Source organism: Protopterus annectens, chromosome 2.part1, assembly GCF_019279795.1.
Source record: "Protopterus annectens isolate FY-2018-M chromosome 2.part1, PAN1.0, whole genome shotgun sequence".
Classification (NCBI taxonomy): Eukaryota; Metazoa; Chordata; order Ceratodontiformes; family Protopteridae; genus Protopterus; species Protopterus annectens.
Window position 1 is genome coordinate 696151753 of NC_056729.1, and position 23860 is coordinate 696175612.

The window sequence follows — 23860 nt, forward strand, 5'->3', positions numbered from 1 at the left end:
AAGAACAATAACTCCAAATAACTTAGGAACGTTCTTTATTGCACATTCAGTGAGCGCTTTCACCCATAAGGGCTTCTTCAGACTGTACAAAGTGTAACGTAAGGCACAGCCTTAAATAATCAAGACTAATTAAACAATCCACATCCAATTTAAAATTTAAACATTAAATCAGTTTGGTCCCAACATCAACATCACCTGACATTCCAGATTCCTGTGTTGGGGTTTCTAAAAAGGGAATGCATTGCCTTTGGTGGAAAAAAACAGTTTTGTCTGAATCCAGGTCTCCCATTTTCCAGCACAGTTCGTAATTTCAGATGCCTCAGACTTTGTTTGAGCAGCAGTGCCTGTGGGTGTAAGTTTGCAGAGTCTTTGAAACAAAAAAAGGACTGACCAAAACACATAAACATTAAAGAGATTTTGGGGCAGTAATAAATGCTCTCAACTCTTTGTCATCTTTGGTCCCCAGAACCATTACAAGTGGTTACAGACAACACCACAGATATGTGGTAATTAAACAGAGGGGAGCCAGATATTACCCTCTATGCAGACTAGCCATGATAACATGGGATATAGCTTTTCATCACACACTCACTCTATAGGTATCTTACATCCTGTCAGAGCAAAAATTGTTTTCAGGCAAGCAATGCTGGACTAGGATACTCCTCACGAATAGAAACTGAATTAGGAGTCTTCCAGAAATTGATCAAGCTGTGGGGAGCACCTCAGATAGATCTGTATGCATCCATTCACAACAAACAACTAGCAGGGTTCTGCTTCAGTACTCCATGAAAGCAGGCCTGGAAAACAGATACATTTTCATTTCTTGGATAGGAATGTTCCTCTATACTTTTCCACTCCTTTCACTGATATTCAAGTTCATTCTGAATATTCAGAAGGACTCTCCAAAAGTCATTATGGTGACTCCCTTCTGGCCCAGACAGCAGTGACCCTTCCTTTGGAAACGGCCAAGGGCAGTTACCACAAGCTTCCTTATAGACTACATCTACGTACACAAGACAAGGGGGTGTTTGATACACCCCAACTTGAAACAACTTTAGCTAACTCCCTGGGTGATATAGTTTTAGTACTGTTCAGGCATCTTTTTTTCCTGAAGACATGTGGCAAGTGTTAAAAGAAGCAAATAAACTTCCCACTAGGAAATAATAGATTAGCAAATGGAGAGGTACCAAGACAAGAATCAGAACCTTTTTACAGCTGTTATTTTTCTGGTTCTAAAGTATTTGTGCAATTTATCCTCTGGCCTTTCTTACTCTTCAATCAATGCTCATTTGTCAGCCAGTTCAGCAGGTCTGCCCATTGATCCTCCCCTTTCAGTGCATTATCATGTTGAAATTTTTTGAAAGGAGTGTTACATTTCAGACCTCTTAAAAACAGGTGACTCCTCTTGGGAGCTCACCCTTGTTTTGGAAAAAAATAGCTGTTGCTTCACTTGAACTAGCTCTTCAGGCTGATCTTCTTCTTTTGGCTGTTCCCATTAGGGTTCGCCACAGAGGATCATCTATTTCCATGTCTTCCTGTCCTCTGCAACTTGTTGTGTCACACCAACCACCTGCATGTCTTCTCTCATCACATTCATAAACCTGATCTTAGGCCTTCCTCTTTTCCTCTTACCTGGCAGCTCCATCCTTAGCATCCTTTTCCCAATATACCCAGCATTCCTCTTCAGCACATGTCCAAACCAATGCAATCTGGCCTCTCTGGCTTTGTATCCAAACCGCCCAACCTGACCTGATCCTCTAATATACTGATTCCTAATCCTGTACATTCTCGTCACACCCAATGCAAATCTTAACATCTTTAACTCTCCACCTCCAGCTCTGACTCCTGCCTTATTGTCAATGCCTCCGTCTCCAACCCATATAACATATCTGGTCTCACCCTTTCACTCCTACTGGTACCCATCTGTCACAAATCATTCCTGATACTCTTTTCCACCCACTCCACCCTGCCTGTACTCCCTTCTTCACCTCTCTTCTACACTCACCATTACTCTGAACTGTTGATCCCAAGTATTTAAACTCATCCACATTCACCACCTCTACTCCCTGCATCCTCACCATTCCTCTATCCTCCCTCTCATTCACACACATATATTCTCTTAGTCTTGCTGATCTTCATTCCTCTCCTCTGTAGAGCATAACTCCACCTCTCCAGGGTCTGCTCAACCTGTTCCCTACTCTCACTACAGATCACAATATCATCAGCAAGCATCATAGTCCACGGGGACTCCTTTCTGATATTGTCTGTCAACCTGTCCATCACCATTGCAAATAAGAAAGGGCTCAGAGCTGATCCTTGATATAATCCCACCTCTATCTCAAATGCATCTGTCACTCCTACTGCAGACCACACCACTGTCACATTAACCTCATACATATCCTGTATCGCTCTTATGTACTTCTGTGCCACTCCCAACTTCCTCATACAATACCACAACTCCTCTCTAGGCACCCTGTCATATGCTTTCTCCAAGTCGACAAAGACACAGTGCAACTCCTTCTGACCTTCTCTGTACTTCTCCATCAACATCTTCAGAGCAAACATCACATCTGCAGTGCTCTTTCCCGACATAAAACCATACTACTGCTCACTAATCATCACCTCCCTTCTTAACCTAGCTTTCACTACTCTTTCCCATAACTTCATGCTGTGACTGATCAATTTTATCCCTCCATAGTTACTACAGCTTTGCACATTACCCTTATTCTTAAAAATCGGTACCAAAACACTTCCCCACTCCTCAGGCATCCTCTCACTTTCCAAGATTTCATTAAACAGTCTGATTAAAAACTCCACTGCCATCTCTCCTACACACCTCCATGCTTCCACAGTTATGTCATCTGGACCAACAGCCTTTCCATTCTTCATCCTCTTCATCGCTGTCCTTACTTCATCCTTGCTAATCCCCTGCACTTCATTATTCACCATCCCCACATCATCCAACCTTCTCTCTTTCTCATTCTCTTCGTTCATCTGCCCCTCAAAGTACTCTTTCCATCTGCTCAACACACACTCACTTGTGAGTACATTTCCCTCATTTTCTTTTATCACCCTAACCTGCTGCACATCTTTCCCAGCTCAGATCCTCTGTTTAGCCAATCGGTACAGGTTCTTCTCTCCCTCCTTTGTGTGCAACCTTTCATACAACTTTATACACCTTACCTTAGCCTCTCTCTTTGCCATATGCCTCATCTCCTTATACTCCTGTCTACTTTCTTTATCTCTCTGACAATCCCACTTCTTCGCCAACCTCTTTCTCTGTATACTCCTCTGTACTTCCTCATCTTAAAATGGAAAACCATTTGATGACATGGAAAATATTGCTCTGGGATGCAGGCACTTATGGTGGGTTAGCCTTATCTCATTTTACATAAACTTAGGGTTTCATTGAAAATGAATGCTTCTTTTATGCCTAAAGTGGTATCCAAGTTTACTTTGAGACAAGTTATCCATCTCCCTGTCTTCCTTCCAGAACCAAAAAAAAAAAAAAACGAGGAAAAGGATTTTTCATGCTCTAGATGTCCACAGGCTAGTCAGGTATTATTTTGACAGAATTAAAACTTTCAGAAACTCTGATCAGTTAATAATTTCTGATGAGGGTAAGAAAAAAGGACAACCTGTGTCAAAACAGGGTCTATATTAGAACATCAAAGTTTCAAAACTTAGAATGTTCTAATATCGACCCCTATTCGGAGAAAGCTGAAAACATTGAACATACAGAACAGCGAATTTTTTCCTTGGGAAAAAATTTGCTGTTCCAAACACATACACACAACACAAGTACACCAAACAAACAGCAATCCACACACATACACCTAAAAGCTTACACCTAACCCTACACTAAACTATACACACACCACTAACTATCCACTTACCTTAACCCAAACCCTAACACTAAGGTCCGCCACTATCACACACTCACCTCACCCGCGCCCTAACCCTAACTCACCTACCCCACCCTAACTCACCTAACCCGCTTTAACCCTCGCGTCCACACAATCGCACACATACCTAACCTGCACCCTAACCCTAACTAATCTAACCCGCACTCAATCGCACACTTACCTGAACCCGACCCGTAACTTTCCACCACAGCACTGAAAATCCTGAAGCAACAGAAATGGACAACCAAATTCTTTCCCTAGGAAAAAAATTGTTTTTCTGTTGCTTCAATATTTTCAGCTTTCACTGAATAGGGGTCGATATTAGAACATTTGAAGTTTTGAAACTTCGATGTTCTAATGTAGACCCGTCAAAACAGACTATTTCCAAATTGTTACGATCCAAAATAAGGGAATTCCAGGCAGGGTCAAGGCTGATTCAGCCAGGGTTTTGGCTTCATCTGTGGCTTTTTGGAAAGGGTTGGATTCTGGAAGTATTCTGGAAGCATATGAGAGAAAACACTATACCGGGTACCACAATGACGCGTTATTTAACAAAAAGTAAAGGAGGAGAGGTGGCCGCTTCAACGCTGTTTGCTTTTGTCAGAAGTCTGATGAAGCAGCGAAGATTGCTATCGCTACTGTTTAAATAAAAGTTTTAAATAATATTTTATAATCATTTCTCTTCTTTTATATACTTTAGTATTCTGGAAGCAGCTTGGCCTTCTGCACATACCTTTACAAAATACTGTAACATTTTTTTCAGTATTTTTTTTCAGGACACAATTGCCCAAAGAGGGACTGTCCCTCGCAAAGAGGGATGGGTGACAACCCTAATTGTGCAAGTAAACTTACCATAGCAGTAGATGTTCAACTTATTACTGATGAGGGGTCTGCTCCCTCCCTTCTTTCACCTCACTTAATTTGTTTGTTTTGGCTGTTAGTGTGAGGGCTTTCATTTTTAATTACCTAGCATTGAACTGTTTCAGTGCTCTAGCCTCACTGTCTCAGTTGGCAAGAAAGCTCTGAAGGGCTTGCCACCAAAGTCGCTAATTTTCTTCAGCTCTTCTTGGACGGATAATTGTTTGGGAATATGGTATGTGCCCTTAAACCTTTGAAGCTGACCGGCTGTTATATCCTATGCAGGATATAACCCATATACTTAAGGCAGCAGTGATCATTCAAACATCTACTGTTACGCTAAGTTTACTCTACATGGTGATTGGTTTAGATTTTTCCAGTAAAAAGAGGACTGTTTTCTTTATTCCATATTTTTCACATGGGTGTTGTGGAGATGAGGAATTTGATTCCAGTATTCTTATTTTTGAGGTATGGCCCTTTCTGCTGTGATGGAAAACATGTTAACAAAATATTTTTTTCTTTATTGAAGTTGCACAAGATAAGAGTGGAATGATTTTCTGTATTGTAGGCATATAACACTTGGGGTCATGGTATCTGTGTTGTTACCTTTATGGGAAACTGAAGATGATGAGCAGATGACATAAAGAGGGTTGCAGACTTCTTTTTTTAATATCTAAAGAACCAGTGAGCATGTAGCTAGGGGAGGAGGGACTTTATCCACAAAGCCACAAGCTTTTTTATTTGATTTTATACAAATGGATTAAATACACAGCACACCCATTAAAGCAGTCCGGTTCTTTTAAGTGCATCCAGCAGTGAAGGCCACAATCTTTAGTGGTTTGTAAGTGATGGCTTTCTTCCACCTCTTTGTTCTGTAACACCCATGAATTGCTAGCAGAACCATGGCAATGAAGTGACAGTGTATTTATGGACTGTTTTTTTTTTTTTTTTGGGGGGGGGGGTTCCACTAACAGTAGATTCAGCAGTGTATTTTGAACAAGAGCAATTAGACTACCTGTTAAGGTTCTTGATGTATGTGCTGGGTGTTCTGTCACTTTCTGGTGATTGCTTTGTTTTGCAGGTTCAGTATTTGTTGAACGTGAAATGGTATTTGTGAATAATTTTTTATGTTTATTTGTTTTTACAGGGCAAGGCATTTGGTCAGATGCTTTTGGATGTTGTTGTAAAAGATGTCCCAGACCTGAAGTCTCTGATTGAGTAAAAACTGACATTTGAAACCTGTTTAAGGAGCATCAGCTGAAGTTTACCACTATGAAGTTTAAAGCTAGTTGGAAAGTCCTGCACTTTTATGGACTCCTTTCATCTGATACATGAGGCATGATTAGAGATGAAATTATGTAAAAGAAGTGCAATGCTGTAATGTGTGTTTTTTAACTTTTTACCAAAAATACTAACTACACATGTTTTGTCTGATAATAATTATGCAGATCTCATGAAATTGCTATCTGATGACTTTTTATCAATTAGCAGATTAACATTGTGTCATAAATGTGTTATAAAACTGTGGTACAACAAGACTTCTTTAACCAGTGGCCTTATAATGCCTTACATGTCACCATGCCTGTTGACATAACAGTTTACTTTTTCACTTCACACTACCACGGCTTCTTTTTTATGAGGGTCCATATAGAATCACAGTTTATCTTTACAGAGAAGTGGGTTTGATCGACCACACAACAGATGTATCATTTAGTCCTCATGCGATTAAACTGCATTCATAAACATATCATACTATGTATGCTTTTCCTTGTTTTACAGTTATTTTGCCACATTATGCCCCTTCTAGTTACCCTTCAGCATGGTGCTCTTAACTTCCTTCAGTGAATGTCGAAGTCTGCCCCTGAACTGGGACACAAAACATTTCCCGCCAGTTGATGGACATTTTGAGATTTGAGAGAAGTAGCTTAACTAGTCACTGAGTTATGTCTGGGAAGCATCAAAAGAGGCCCCCCTGGATTTTGTCCCCCTGAGAGTTTCTAGGAACATTCAGTGATGCTTAGAATCTGTTCATATGAGACAGTCTCAGTGCCATTGCATGGGTGATATGATGAGCATTTCCTAAAGGTTACTGTTGGCTGGATGTAACTCCTCCCTCTGCCTAAGAAATTAGGCATGTAGGTGTATGCTGTGTCCTGTACTTAAACACTGCATGATAACCCCTGTACATTTGTGAACTCAGCTCACCAGCTTTTCTATCTGATATTTAATGCAGCCATGTTACATGTATCACAGTTAGCTAACTATAGGTTTTGTGTAGACAATAAGATCATATCATTTCATATGTACTAATGGCGCTGCTTAAAGTTGTCTCACTTTCTGAGTGTGGGGGGAATGAATTTATTTTCAGGAAAAGCATTTTTGTTGATCCAAACAATATATATTTGTTAATATTAGTCTCTGCACACATATACACACACACACACACACACACACACACACACACACACACACACACACACACACATAACTGTAAAAGCAGTTGCATTTCTGCACACTTGTATAGTGGTGTGACATTGTAGTATTTTAACCCATCGTGAGTGTGTTTTGCAGAGAAAAATATTTACATGTTTGCACGTTCCATGGAGTATCACTGCCCATGCTCTTTATGCAGAGCTATTTAATGTTCTGTATATATTTTCAATTGAATTTACTTTTCTTACTACAAATCAGAGGCATATCTCACCATGAAGCTGATAGGATATGGTGACTAAAAATCTACAGATGTGAACATTAGTCATCATTATTTTAATTATTTAAATCATTTAAATAATACTTTCACAAAAGAAGGTATCATAATAGCTGCTAGCAGTGAACAAATTAATTGATGTTCATCATTAGATCACTTTTGCAGTAGCTTTTAGCTGTGTGGGAATTATACTGACAAGGATAGACATCCAGCCAAGTCTATAAAAGCTTTCAGCATCTTCTTCATACGCCGTGCATCTACCCAAAAAGCGAGTGTGTTGATATAAGGAGGTATTGGCATGCCAAAATTCAGAACTTTCTTGCTGTTGGTATACTTAATGAAATGTGTCATCAACTTGACAGCTTCAGTATTTACATTCGGCTTTCATCTGTAGTTTTTGGGCTGATAATTGCTCTCTTAGGGGGCCTTCCTTTTTTTCTATAGAAAAGTTATTTCAACTGCTCCATGTATCTCTAAGGAAAGACAAATGTGTATGTTTTAAGCAACTAACTTATAAAGACAACTACACGGCCTGCATTTTCTGAGCAGGGGGAACAGTGTCAGGGCTTGTGATGTTCTTTACACCTAGAATAGCAATAACTTGGCTGAATTCTCTGAGACTTTTTTTTTTTTTTGAGAGCTGATGTCTTAAAGATTTGACTTTCATAATTATGGCTTCTGACTCTTCTTCAAAGGATCTCACACCTTCATGTAAAGAAAAAGAAAAAAATTATCAAATGAGGTTTCTGAAAATACTCATTCATCTGTCCCTTTTAAGCTCTCTGGGACAGACAGTTCCACTGAGGTAATTTCATAACCCCAGGACCATCAGTCTAATTTACCTGGCCCCTCTGATGATTCTACATAGGAAGCCGCTAATGCCCAATAACAGTGCAGGTCTAGTCAGATTGGACTTCAGGCACTCTTATCCTAGAATGGAAGGGAGAACCTCACTTTATTCTTACTGAGAGAGGAAGGAATCCACCAGTCCTTATGAGAAAAGATGTCACCAAGTCATTCATGGAAATCCAGATGTCTGAGTCCTCTAAAACAATCAGGCAAGAGACCCTTAAGAAAAATGTCTGAGAAAATTAAACATTTGTTGCCCTCCCCCGTTTGTACACCTTCCAGTCTGAAGGGCTCCCAAGGTAATATGTAGAACCACTGAAAAAAATCATAAGTAAACATGCTGCAAGATTTCAGTTAGTATTTCAGTAAGAAGAGTACCTACCTGTACAATGTCATAACATCATGTAGTATAATGTTGCTCTAGCGAAAATAATATAGAAACAACAATGTATTTGCAGTACATACTATTGACGGACATGGAGGAGATGAGAAGAAGAATAAAAAAGAAGGCTGGGTGGGAGAAACAAGGGGGAAGTGGACAGTTATCACCTCCCCAAGTTCAGGAGACCTGGGCAGTACTACAGGAGTTTGAGAGCATGTCATTGGTAAGCTAGGTTGCACCCACCTGATGAAGCACCATGTAGACAAGGACCCAGCGGCCTATCAAATAAGCTCCTTATAGTGTGCCTAAACAAGTTAAGCAGATATCAAGAGTGAAACTAGAGGAAATGTTGGATCTGAGGGTAATCCAGCAGTCCAGTAGTTTACTTCTGTTTTAACATGTCTTGTGACAAAATATAAGCATAGACTGCTGAGAGGCAATCTATGGCTGGCTTACAAAGCATCCTCTGACCCTGCTGTGATGGACCTGTTGCATCTGCAAAACAGATAGCATCAGAATTAGAAATAACAACTGAAGCACATTCTAAACATGCTTAGAAGCACATGTTTAATAAAATAGACTTAGTGTCTCAGCCAAGAAGCCTTCCAAGAGTAAAAAAGCAGTGACACTGAATCATTTAAATATTAAATCTAACCCAATTAAACACTGAATTAAATAATTAATTAAATAACATATTTCCAGTTGCACTTCTTGTTGAGACCATATGGTTCCAAAGTATTATATTTTAGAATAAATAGAGTTTCTTTTTGTAATAGCTTAGTCTTAACATCAGCACATTCACCTAAAACAAAGTTAACTTTTTCCAACACACATCTCTTCAAGCAATCTGGCTTAGTATCATCAAAGTCTGCAAAATGTGCACGCAATGGGCTACCTAATTTTTTATTTTTAAAGTCTCTAATATGTTCTTGAAACCATATTTTAAAAGGTCGACCTGTTTCATTAATATAAAATAACCCACAAGCACATTTAAGTGCATATATAACTTCTACAGTATTACATGTACATTTACCATTCAGATAAAATTTAATACCATTTATATCAGGAAAGTACCTTATAACATGTTTACAAATAGAACAATTATTACAAGCAAAAGTGCCCATTTTTTAAATACAATTTTATTGATTTTGATTATAACGAACATATAAGCAGTCACATAGAAGTGTATAAGATAATATCAGTTACAAATTTAAGAATTAATAAACATTTATCACATTTAAATATGAATATAAAATTAACAAAATCATATAAACTAAAGTATATACAAAGACATCTAGTATTTGTACTTTAGAATACACTGTAATCCTCAGTTTGTAGCTTATTTCACAGATGAAAAGAGGAAAGTCAATTGCATTTATGAAGGAGGTTCATTCTTTTCCAACATGTTTTGCACATTAACTCACAAATGATGTTCATATGTTCTACTAGTTCTAGAAATTGTAGTTTTTATCTGTAGATGACATACATTGTTTAATGTATTAGTAAACTCAGAAAATGTAGGAGGATTAAAAAGTACCCATTTTTAAGGGAACATTGTCAGGTAAAGTGGGTTCTGATGGTAAGAAATGATTATGTACCACCATATTAGCTAGATTCCTACATCTTTTATATGATATATTTACATGATTCTGAAGTATTCTTGCTAACCCTTTATCCCTAAATAACATAGGCCAATGATATTTCACTTCCTTGATTACTTGCTCAGTCAAAACATTATATGATGTGACAAAATACATTTCTTTCCTATTACTACTATTTTTATGCTGATTCCTTATAACATTTACCTCTAAAGGCAAATAATAGATATTTTTACTAGAGGTAGGTGTACCAAAATGTTTTTCAAAAACTTTTAGCCTAGAGTTCAGTACTACCTCCCTGTCATATCCTCTTCTAATGAACATATCAGACATATACTGTATTTCAGTCTCAAAATTACTGTCTAGACTACATCATTTATTAATACAAAAAAATTCATTATACAGTAACATAGACAAATGTGAAGGATGGGAGCTCGTCCATAAAGAAACAGATTACCACTATTCTGTTTTATATGTATAGTTGTACATATACTTTAGCTTTTAAATCAATATGTAAGAAAGTAACCTGCCTTCCTATATGTATCCCATCAAACTCTAGGTCAAAGTTATTTATCTGTATATCTTGTCTAAAAGGTCAAGCCTCATCAATGTTGCCATCGCATAGAAAAATTAAGTCATCAATGTATCTAAAATACTTAACTACCTGTGTTTGAAAAAAGAATGATTATGTATGTAGTCAGTCTCAAACTTGGCCATTACAATATTGACATACATGGGGCAAAAGCTGGCCCTGTAATTGATGATACATTTCTCCATTGAATACAAAATAATTGTTCTTGAGACAAAAAAACAAAAAGTTCTATAAAATAGTATGACACAGGAGTGTCACCCAAGAAATAGAACAAAGCTTGTATTCCTACATCAGGTTTGATATTAGTGTAAAGGCTTTTTACATCTAAGCTCAACCAATACATCGTATCTTTCCAAACAATGCTCTTAATGTTATCTAAAAATCCTGACTATCCCTAATATAAGAAGGAATCTTAAACACATATGGTTTTAAAAATTCATGTAAAAATGCACATATTCTTTAAAAAGTATTTTTGTGCAGCAACAGTAGGTCAGCCACTTATATTATCAACAACCTTGTGTGTCTTAGGCAAACAATAAAACAATGCAATGCATGTATTAGCAGTACTACATTTTTTATCTACATCAAATTTAGAAAAATATCCTAAACATAAACCTTTTTTAAGCAAAACCAGATATCTTTCCATAGCTGCATAATACCTATTCACATCACATTTTTTATAAACATCAAAATTATTTAGATGTGAGTAGCACATCCCAGCATACTGTACATGATTCATAATCACAATCTGATTTCCTTTATCAGCTGGTTTACCACTACTCTCCTATCTTCACATAATTTTATAAAGGCACACCATTGTTCTATATCTAAATTATACTGTATGTTTGATTTGTTTCTCAAGAACACATCGAACAAACTTTCTACATGATAATTTAAAACAGAAACAAAACTTTGAATCTTTTCATTTACATATGGTGATATGAACATTGTCACATTTAATTTTGCTGTTATCAAAACTACTTATTGCATTATTTAATTCATCCACCAAACATTCCTCATCTGACACGCAAGAATAAAAAGATATTTCAATACTATCATCAACCTCTATTATCACATCATTATTATTTTGAAATAGTCCAAAAGATGTAGTTTCCTGCCAAGACGAAACAGTTCACATTTAAGAACATGTAGTCGTGGTAATACTGTTGGGATGAATTTCAAACCCAAATTCAGCACTGAAATAACTACTTCTGAGATGTCTGTGGTCAACAAATTAAGTACTAAAGAATCAGTTGAAGACAAAGTTTGTTTACAATTACTAAAACCATCTAGCCTTTTTTTTGTGCTTTTTTCCAGACCGATTTCTATCAGAATTTTTCTTATTCTGTCCCTAGTCATTTTTACCCCTTTTCTTACCTGATGTGAATATCCTGAGGAAATTTCATTCCGAAACCATTTGTTGTGTTCCACTGGGTTCTGGGCTGCAGGCAGTGGTGGCTAGCCCTCCGTTTCACTATCTCCTTCTGTAATTGTCTCCATTTCATCAGACGTTTCAAAAGAAACAGAAGCAGTCTTATGACCTTTGTTTCCCAAACGTGATGACATCATTACATTAGATTTGCATTTCCATAGAAGAACTCTGTCGAAGTATACTCTTTCAAGTCTCTATTTATCTTGTTCTTTTTTGTATCCACCAGTTCCATTTCATAGTCTTGCAATTTGTTGTTAATCGCTGTTAACAGCCCATCCACTTGTGAAGCATTTAATTGTTTGTGCAATTCAGCACTAATGGCAAGCACTTCTTCCTTAATCCATTTATGTTTCAATAGGTTTCTTTCAACCAATATACACATCCATGGAGCACTGGTGTTTTGCTGTTACCCATCGCTTTTTAAATTTATCCTCCTCATTATGTGGGTCAAAAGGGGTAGTAGGGGTTTTAAATGCTCTCAGTCCACGAGAAGTAATGTTAAGTTCCAAAAATGTTCAAGTGGACATTAGTTTCTTTGAACAACAGGCTTTCCAATTTATCATATAATTCCTGTAATTCACCAGGATGCATCACAGTACCTATTGAACCCATGGAGATGAATGGATTATCAAAACGTTGATTCCCTTCTGATATGTATTTCTCCCAAACATTAGTCAAAGCATCTGTTGTTCTTGAAGCTCATTCATTCACTTGAAATATATACTGTTCCATTGAGAGTTGAGTGCCATCTACATTATCCTCTCAAAAAATTCAAGGTATGTTGTTAGATGGGTCTGTAGCCATAAAAACCGTAAATAAAAAAAACCACAGAAAAGAGATAAAATAAAAATAACAACTGGCAATGGACTTAGAAACACAGAATCATCAGAATTACCCCATCTAGGGACCTAAACCTTGTGTGCAACATAAGTAGAACATGTTGACAGGATAGGTATGCGTCTCAGAGACCACTCCTTCTGTGAAACAGGCTTCCTTTCCATGTAAAGCAGAGTTCTTCTCTATTTTCAGGTGTAACTTGGACCATGAATGGGAAATGGGAAATTTAACCCTTGTCTAACCACCCTTGCCCAAGCCTACATATACCCCTTAAAATAATCCTAGACTAGACTTAAAATGGTCCCCTGAGTTTATTATCCAAATAATCACATATGAACCTATATTATTTTATTTTTTAAGACAAAGTAGTAGTATGTATTCCCAATACCTAATATGAATAAGTCTTAAGTCCAGTAAGCCAGCAGGTAGGGAGGGAGGAAGACATGGAGTGATAGGTGGGAATTCCGCTGAGGGTCCCCTTTAAAATGGTGAAATTAGGCATTCTGCAAATGAAGAAATATTTTTCTCTGGTATAATTTCTATGATGAAAGAGTTCTTTAAGTTGGAAGGAAGGAGAATTTGAGCCTCAAAAAAAATATTATGAGTTGCTCAATATGGACTTCCCAAAGCCCTTAACTATCCCTCCAGTTCTGGAAGCTTTGGAAGATGCTTTCAGTGTTACTACTTATTCTCTTAATTCACACCCCATTGCTTAAGGAAACTAGAGATACTTTATAAGGGCCAAACTCTCATAAATTTATTTTAAGAAACTCTTTTGCTGACCCAGATGTTATTTCTGTGGATAGGGACAGTGGTTCAAAACCCTTTTCTTCATCTAACCCTTTCCCTAATGAAAAAGATATCAGGGTCGTACACTGGTATGGGAAGATGGTTTATGCATATTCCATGTTGGCTTTTGGAGCTATTAACTGGAAGAGACAAATGGCAAAATATTTGCTTTCTATCTTTGCTGCGTTGTAGCAGTCTTCTATTAATAGCCTGCATACTTCAAATACTAAATCCAGTTTGTTAAATATGATTAGTTCTGCACCTAAGTTACCAAGTACTCTCTAAAATGTGTATATGATGCTGTGGATGCTGTTTCCAGAGCTCCTGTTACAGGAATCGTGATGCACAGGAATGCCTAATCAGATGCAAGAATTTCCAAAATCTGTTAAGACCTGTATTTTAAATGCCTTCGGAAGAAAAACTAACTTTTTGGGAATGTTTCCGCTGAAGTACGTAAAAAGATAGAGGAGAGAAGAAAACAGATGTGTGGTGTCAATAACTCTTTATGTCCCTTGCCTCTAAGTACCAAAGGAATTAACCTTCCAGTCTTGGCCTTTCTTTTGTAAACCCCTGCCTTTACAAGAATTGAGGCAGTGATTTGACCCAATCATTTTTGTGAATACCCTTTGTAAATAGGTTTGTATTTTTTTCTCTCTCTCCCTTTTTGTTTATTTCTTCGATGCTCATATCTCTTTTTCTCCAATCCTAAGTTAAACATCAGTCCAAATGCATTTATTACTAATTTATTTAATGTATTGTGATTTTAATTAATACTTCACCCATCAATATTATTAGTTATGTTTTTTCTTTCAGTCTTTTTATGTATTTGTACATTGTAATCCATGGTTTTGTATAATCTTCTTAAGATATTGTACAATGTTTCTTTTTTTTTTGGAAATTTTCTACTTGGACCTTCACTGAATAGGGTCTTGCAAGGCCAGTCAAATGCAATAATTGACATATAAATAAAAATAAAAACAGAAAACGTCTACACCTTCTTTCACAAAAACTTTTCTTTCATAAGAAAAATGCTAACTACCTTGAACCTCTTCCCTCCCCACCTCAGCCACCAGGTAATATTTCCCACTTTTTACATTTCTGGAGAGAAATGACATCAGATACTTAGCTACTGAAAATAATTCAACACCCCTGTGATTTTCAGTGGTTAGCTCTTCTACTTCAGTCAGGGATTCCTCTGCCCCAAATAACCAAACTCGCTTTTCCCCAAGTTCTAATAGATGTGTTGTCCCAAGAAGCAGTCAAACTTATTCCTCCTTCCTAATAGGGAAAAGGCTTCTATTCAAGGAGTTTTCTAGAACCCAAGAATGAAGGCAGCTGGACAATTTTAGACTTTTCAGTCTTAAATACCTTTCTCCTAGTCCCAAAGTTCAAAATGTTAAATCTGCAGACTGTTTTTCCTCTTACCCCTGCCCCCCTGACCTACTTTGCCACTCTGGACCTAAAGGGTGCTTGTCTTCACATCCCAGTTGACAAAGACCACAGATGTTATCTAAGATACGATGCTTTGAGGTTGCACTTTCAGTTTATATCAGTTTGCATCTTCGCCCTTTGGTCTCCCTAATGCTCCAAGGATATTCACAGAATGATTGGCTGAACTCATTGCCTCAGTTCCTAAATCTAGCTCACTTGAGCAGTTTCTTAGCTAGAGCATTCCTCAGTATTCTTGGTCATGTAGCTTTATACAGCCTTATGCTTCCTTTAGCCAGATTTCACGTGAGGAAAATTCAGTGGTTTCTCAAATCTTTTGGGATCCAGTACCAACATTCTTTGTCTTTCTCCATTCCTAGGCTTCATCAAGTCCAAAAGAATCCATGTCTCCCTCTTTCTCACCTCTTTCCTATTCAGTCAGTCATAACAGAACCTTGTATTTTGCATAGGAGGGTGCATTTGTCAAGCTATAAAAATCCGGGACATGCAGGAGCTTCATTTCAGCATAAACAAATAAACATCAGAGAAATTATAGCCCTGATAAAGCTAATCAAAGCAATGCATCAGCTGTGGATACCAGGACCACTGTTAGTTATAAGAGACATCACAACATTTTATGTGGTACATAAACAAACAAGGAGGAACAAGGTCCTTCTCCCTGTGCAGACTAGCCATGATAGTCTGGAAGTGGGCATCTCACTGCAGTCTCTCTCTACAAGCAACTTATATTCTGTCAGACCAGAACACAGTAGCAAACTCACTGAGCAGATCCAGGACAGACCCTCATTAGGGGATTTTACACCTAGAGATCTTCCAACAGATTTTACACCTATAGGGAATGCCCCAAGTAGATCTGTTTGCTTGATATCACAGCAGACAGTTAAAATAGGCCTGGAAAACAGATGCCTTTTCTTTCCCATGCACTTATATGTTCCTTTATGCCTTCCCCCTTTCGTCTGATACCCCAGTCATACTAAAGATAAAGAAGGAGTTTCCAAAGATACTTCTTGTGAACCCCTTTTGATCCTGGCATTGATCCTGGCAACTTTTTTCTCCCTTCTCATGCCCTTAGCCAGGGCCAACAACCAAAACATTCCTCACAGAGTGGAACTCACACAGGACAAGGGATCCCTCATACACTCTAACATTCTCAACCTCAATCCAACTGTATGAATTGTAGGTTTTTGATCCACTTTTGACACCTCCTGTCAGTGACCATTCAGCAGGTTTTAAAAAGTAACAGGAAATCATATATAGTCATATGGAAGAGATTTTCTAGTTGGTGCCTTGATAGAGACCAGGCTCCAACCCATGTAGGGGCTCTGGGTGGTTCTCCAGTACCTTCGTGAATTGCTCAAATCAGCCCTGTCTTACTATTTAATCAAAGTGCATCTTTCAGCCATTTCTGCTTGTCTGCCTTTGGAGCTGAAACCCCTTTGCTCTCCATTCCAAGTCAAACATTTCTTATAGGTTCATAGCTAGATACTAGGTCATCAGTCTGCAGAATATTTACAAGTTTAGACAATAAACAGAATCAAACCCTGTACCTTGTATCTATGAGGTAAAGACCGTGACCATTATGCAAACCACTACACCTTGAAAGGGGGTTTGCATATTAGACCATCTAAAAACAGAGATCTATTTCCTGGGATCTTAATTTTGGGTTGGAGAAGCTTACCCTGTCACCCTTTGAACCAGACTGCTTCATTTATTTCTCGGATTTCAAGCAGATGAGTATCTGAGATGTAAGCCCTGATGTCTTGTCAACTCTTGGATTTTCCATATGGACAGCATGAATCTTAAAACCAGTCCTACCTTCATTGCCAAAGTTTTTTCTGAGTTTACCTTGAACCAAGCTATTCATATCTCTGTGTTCGTCCCTGAGCTTAAAAGCAGTGGAGAGAGAGAGAGAGAGAATTCTTTATACCTTATATGTCTGCATGCAACTCAGATATTACCAGGACAAGACTACAGATTTCAGAATGTTGAACCAACTTTTTATTTCCTTTGATGGTGAGGATAAAGGGACAGCCCATTTCCAAACAAAAGGTCCCTCTTAGAATTTTAAGGCTCACTCTACCAAATTTATAACTAATTCTGGGTCATTTGGAATGGGGTGGACTCTATTCTAGAGGCAGCTACTTGGTCATCAGTACATACTTTCTCTAAACACTCTAAAACTGTCTTGTTTCCCAGACCTGAAATAAGTTTTTACTAAAGATATTCTCCATGATTTGCTGGAATCTGACCCGTTTCCTCCTCCATTGCTTCCTAAACTTTGGCAATCGTCCCTTATAGCTAGAAGCTACTGCATCTGTGAGCTAATGATGAACATAGTACAGTTGTGAAAGCTAACTTGCTGTAAGAGTACATGTCTGAAAAAGCAACTGTTGCTATTCCCTTGGCCAGGGTAGGGTCCATGTCACATTTTCCTACTTCACTTATTTATCTAGAGCGTTAGGCCTCAGGCTGGCTCTGAATTGTTGGTGTTTCTATATTTCCTTCTGAAATCAACATGCTCATGTGCTCTGGGTAGAAGCACAGTAGGAAAACATGGCATCCCAAGCTTTTGTAGACTGGTTGGACTTCATCTTTGGCAGGATATATCTCCTATAGCTAAATGCTGAGGCAATGGTCATCTGTTTAAAGATTTGCTGCCATGGGAAGTTAACTTACACAACTATACTTTCCTCAACATCCGTATGTTTTGTATGTGTATAAGGTTAGTCAATACACATGTAATTTATCTTCACTGCCCTTGATTTTTGCAATAATTATGCATAATGCATCAAGTATTGTAAGTGAATATGCACAGAATTCATTCAGATCATAGTTTTTTGACAATATAACACAATTTGTATATGGTTATTACAACATTTTGGTACGATTATTACTAATAAAATGTTTATTTTACTCAGAATACAACTTTATTAGCTTTCTCTTTTTTTCTAAGATACAGACAAGCACTTCTGGGCTTGGAATGTCAACTGCAGGTACTGTTTGTATGTAAATCTAGGACCATTTTTTTCAAGAATGAAATTCAAAATTAGGCAGTCAGGAAGACTGTCTACCAGTACTTCTGAAATGTGCTTTGTATGCTTTTTATTTTGTTTTCATACTTTGTTTCCACAGTTAGCAACCAAGAAATCATTTAAAAAAGTGCACACTCATGCAATACCTTATGGTTTACTACTACCCATCATACAAATAAAAGCCAGACGCCCATATAGAATACATTGACAACGTGCAACACCTTATGGTGCACTACTACCCATCATACAAATAAAAGCCAGTATCCCATATATAATACATTGACAATTTGTTTTGATGTTTTGTAAATGCACTGATTACCAGCATCTAATATTTGTCATTTGATTTCCCCTACAATTTCTCACTAGTGGACATCAACAGTAAAGAGACACTTACACCCCACAAGATTCTCTCTTATCCCAGTCTTCCAGAAACTATCTCTAATTGATCAGCTTAGAAACTTTGACCTCAAAACCTGCTTAAATGTACTGCCACTGCTCCCTATTTCCCTGTGTGTGTAGTTGGTCCTGCATTTTCCACTACTAGCTTTTGCCTTATCCCTCCCTACTTTACTGAAAGCACAAACTTTTCCTAAATCATACTGCAAGAATCAAACCTTTCCTTTAACTTATAACTCAACACAGGAGGCAGGACAACCCATATGTTATGACTGCAGATGCGTACCTATCCGACATCTACATTTTTTATGGGTACAAACAAAACTTTTTCTCCAGCAGTTATAAAAAATGTTTCCCTCAGGGCACAGTTACTTCTGGCCTCCTCTCCTTTTCATTTAAATGTAGTACTGCTTTTGATTATCAAAGTTGTCATGGTTACCACTTTGATTTCCTGTTATGAAAAGGCAGGACTACCTAACTACTACCTCCACTGCTGGTTTCATAAAGATTTTCTCCATTTCCAAGTCTCCCTCCACATGCCGCTTGCCTCTTACATCCCCAACACTTCTCATCTTTTCTTCCTTATTCCAAATTCTCCAGCACTTAACCCTTTGATTTCTGTTCCTGTTTCTTCAGTCCAATAAGTATTAAAAAACATCTGTGGAAGATGCATGCATTAGATCCAGTAGATTGTGCTGGCTTATGAGTTCTGTACATCATTTCAAACTCCTCTTCTACTGAGCATCATCTGTTTGTAATCAGTCTGCTGTTTACCACTTCTGTTTTTTTTTGTAATATTTTATTAAAATTGATTTGATACACATATGCTTAAAGCTGAAAACAACCTTAACAACAATTTTATCCAGTTCACTGTCATTAAGGGTAGGTCCTGCTTGCTTAACCTGCTTCTTTGAAAAAGTTACTGAAGCAATTCATGAGGGCAGAACAGTGCACACTGCATATGTATACCTCACAAAGTTAACACCATCCCACGCTTGGATAGCATTGATGCACTCTCCAAGCTAAATGTCAATACCTTTGTAATTCATTATATAATAAATTGGCTCACAAATAGAACCTAGAAGGTTATGCTTGGTGACTATACCTCCTCCAAAACACCTGTCAGTACAGGTGTACCCCAGGGTTCAGTCCTTGGGCCACTCCTCTTTGACATTTACGTCTTGGAAGTCAAAGCTGATGTTAAAAATTTGTGATGACCAAGTTAGAAATGACTGCAAACTTTGTGTCATTATAAACTCCTCAGAGGACACCAAGATCATCCAAGAGTACCTGTCGTGAACAAATAGCTGGGGTCAAAACCATGGACTAAAACTAAATGCCAGGAAGTATATAATCATATCCTCTGTCAAGCTTGACTCCCCTTGCAACTATCACATCAACAGTACAGCTCTGAAAATTGTTCCCGTAGTTAGGGATCTGGGAACCATTGTCAACAGTGAACAGTTTGATCACCATGTATCCACTATTGCAAGGAAGTCCTTTTTTAATCATAAAGTTGATATCTAAAGGTATTACGTCCATATTCAGGGATGTAATCATTCCATTGTACTGTGCACTCAGGCTGATAATTGAGTACAATGCTCCTTTTCAGTATGTATCTGTCCATACACTTGTCAAAACCAGAATGACCACAATGGTTTCTCACTAAAAAAATCAAAGCCTAACTCACAAAACCTATGCAGACCATCTCAAAGCCTTGTCCATCTTCTGAGTATCATACTGGGTACTGAGTGACAACCTGTGCATCGGTTCTTAGAGAGCTTCAGCAAGCCATTTCTGTCAGACCTATACACATTCAGAAGACCAATTATATCATAAATACCCTTTAACTCATTCGCTCCAGTACAGCACTTTTTAATATGTACTTTAACTCCCAGTGGGTGTTGCTTGAGCCTTTAAAAAATGAAGTTATCACCTTACAGTTCTAATAAATATTCACTGACAGAGGTCAAATATCAGTACAGTTGTATTTGCCATCATGTATGCTTCAAGATAAAATATTATGTTACCTTGTATGTAGCACAGTTTTGGAATTATTAATGCAAATATGAACAAATAATATTTGTCGCCTAGAGGCACAGTAGGAGGTAACTGCAGAAACGCCTAGAGGCGCACTCATCTCTAATGAGTCTTAAGACATCTCACTCTCTTTTGCAAAATAAGTAGAACATGTTGGAAGGATAGATTTGTGTCACAGGGAGAACTGCTTCTGTGGGACCATCTTCCCGTCCAAAGCAAACTACTTGTCTTGTTCTATTCAAATGTAATGAGAATGAATGGATGGGTAACCACAAATTTACCCGCAGTTAAGCATCTCTGTCCCTCGTGAAGTAAAAACTACCATAAGAAAGTAAGGCTAGGCTTACTAAGATCTTCATAGATCAATAGCTTAGTAAGTACCTTTGAACCTAGCCTGTTTGCATGCAAACACAAAACAAGTAAAATGGTTCTAATTAAAATACCGAGTATTATGCTTGGGTACCCGATTATTATGGCCAGCTTGTTATGTGTTTGAGACATAGATTTAAAAAACAATTAGCTCAAGAGCTAGGCAAAGCAAAGCTTCATTGGTGAATCATGACATCTACTACTAGTGGTTATGACAGGTGGAACCTAGTCATAATTCTTTGTAGCACAAGGAGCTTTGGCTGGCACAATGTACTACTAATTACAGAAAAAAAAGTGTAGGAATGCAGTGTTTTACAATTTTGAAAGTCATAAAACAGCACTGCCACACAGCCAGCCAAAAGGTGTGTGTCCCTCTTGAAAGTTTTTAAAAACTGTTTGCCACTTCATTTTCCTGTATTGTTTTTTTTTTGTGTGTGTGTCTGTGTGTGTGTGTGTGTGTGTGTGTGTGTGTGTGTGTTTGTGGTAGAGCAAATGTTTTACAGTTTTAAAGGTGTTTTAGATTCCTAACACATCTCTAGTAGCTGGCACTTCCCACTGTTTACACTGTACTAAAGTTTAGCAGTGCCAAAAAGTGCTATCAGAACTTAATTAGATAATTTCCTTGTGCCAGAAAGATGCTTAAAGTTGTCTTTTTTTTAAGTTAGAAGCGTAGTTGTGGTACTTCATGCACTACATTAATGTAGTATGATAATATCAAATCAAGGTCAAGTGTGTTACTATGACAATTTGAACTGCATGAATTTTAAACATTGGACAGAAAGAAAAAGAATACAGGCAAGCAATCAGAAGATTTCATTAAAATAGCAAAAACAAGTTAAACACATTCATGTTTACAGAGCACATTCTACTAATGTAAACTATGCAAAGAAAACTGATGTGAACTATGAAAATCTAGTAATCTACTGATTATGTAATCAGTCAAATTATAAGCTAGAATATCATCATATTTTTTCCCAATAAAATAAGTAGTTTAAGCCAGACTTTATAATTCTCTATACTACTGTTAGATCTTGGGTAAATGGTGCTGATTTATTTTTTATGTGTTACAGTAGTCCTACTAATAAAAGCAGGAGAGAGGCTCCCAATTCTTTTTGTAACAGCTGAATAAGACTTTTGCTTCTTCTTTCTACAGTGCCCATATAGGCAGACCCCAACTCCCTTTGTTAATCTGGGACCATTTAGTCCAAGAGGCTGTAGTATGTCCACTCCTTAAGAGGTTCATCTCCCTAATCTTATTCAGCTCACACACAACTGTAAATAATTCCATTTCTCCCCCTCTTCCAACCGTCTTGTTTCTCTGACACTGAAAAGATCTAAATCTCACCATTCAGGTATCTCAGCCCTCATTTAAGTGTTATTCATGAATTTGCTGACATCCTTACCATGGGACAGCTGCTCTCTACTCTGTATGCTTTCTTCCTTGAGACTACATCATGATCTGGAGTCCCACATTTTATTTCCACCAGTCCACCAATGCATAACTCTGCTTGAAGTTGCTTTTAAAAAAGCAGCCTGTCTAATATTGTCACACCTTGTTCAGTAATCCCTTCTTCACTTCTTACCATCTCCTCCAACACTACCAGTCCTGATATAGTGAGCAAAACTGAATGCTAGGTCATAAAGTTCCAGATAGGAGAGGCCCCATCTCTCTCATGTTGTGTCAATGTGTACAGCCTCTGATTGGCTAGTCCATGTTTCTTTCCTCTGTGGCCCACTTTATTATATCCAAATCAAACTTAACCCACTTTTTATATCCAGATCAATCCCTTTTATCTGAGGTCTTCTAGGCCTCCTTTTTTTGATGAATTTAATAGTGCAGCCAACACCAAAACAAGAGATCAGAATTTACATCAGGAAATAAATAAAATGAAATGGAGAAAGAGAAGTTCATCACCCAGTGCCTGCCCCTACTCTGGAATATACTCCCCTTGCATGCCAAGCAGTATGATTTCCTGTCTGCCTTTAAACATAGCTTAAAGAATTGGATGGATACCTTAAAATAGACTATAGCACTTAACAGGAATTGCCATCTGTAAAAAAAATTGATACAGCCTGAGGGTGGTTATTGATAAGGCACACATGGCGTTGGTCTTATAGTCTTGTATTTCCTATGATTAAATGCAGAATCACATGTAATGCAGCTACAGCAGCCACGAGTTTCACTGCATTCACCCTTCCTAGCAAGTTGTTAACATCTTTCTCTCCCCTTTATGCAACTTGTCCTGGATTTTTTTTTAACCTAGGCATGTCCCCCAAAATCTTGTCTTAAACAGAGGTCCCTATTTGTAGTCCTAAATACTTGTCTTTCCATCTCCTTTACTCCTATTAATGTATATTTTCATTTACTAATTTCCACTAATAGAAACACCGTTTTATTTCTGTTACATTCCACACACAAAACTGTAAATCTACTACCACCATGAAGAGATTCAGATTCTCCATAATGAGAATATATTTGTCAGTGAATTAATAAATCAGAAAATCAGAACCATGCCTTAACCTGATTTTACTACTCTGCAAGCAGCTTACAGACATTCCTTTTACTAGTATGTTGTTTTTCAATATTGGCATAATGCATTTTTCATTCTGTTGTGATATCCTGTC

The 23860-nt window shown here is 37.7% G+C and overlaps 1 protein-coding gene across 1 annotated transcript in view; it reads left to right on the forward strand.

The window, feature by feature from the left end:
* Positions 1 to 18313, forward strand: part of LOC122794213 — a 174333-nt gene extending 156020 nt beyond the window's left edge. Inside the window, exon 2 of the mRNA XM_044062434.1 lies at positions 5911 to 18313. Coding sequence (XP_043918369.1) covers positions 15453 to 16358 — 906 coding nt within the window. The 5' untranslated portion in view covers positions 5911 to 15452 and the 3' untranslated portion in view covers positions 16359 to 18313. The remainder of the gene's footprint in view (positions 1 to 5910) is intronic.
* Positions 18314 to 23860: the final 5547 nt, after the last annotated feature.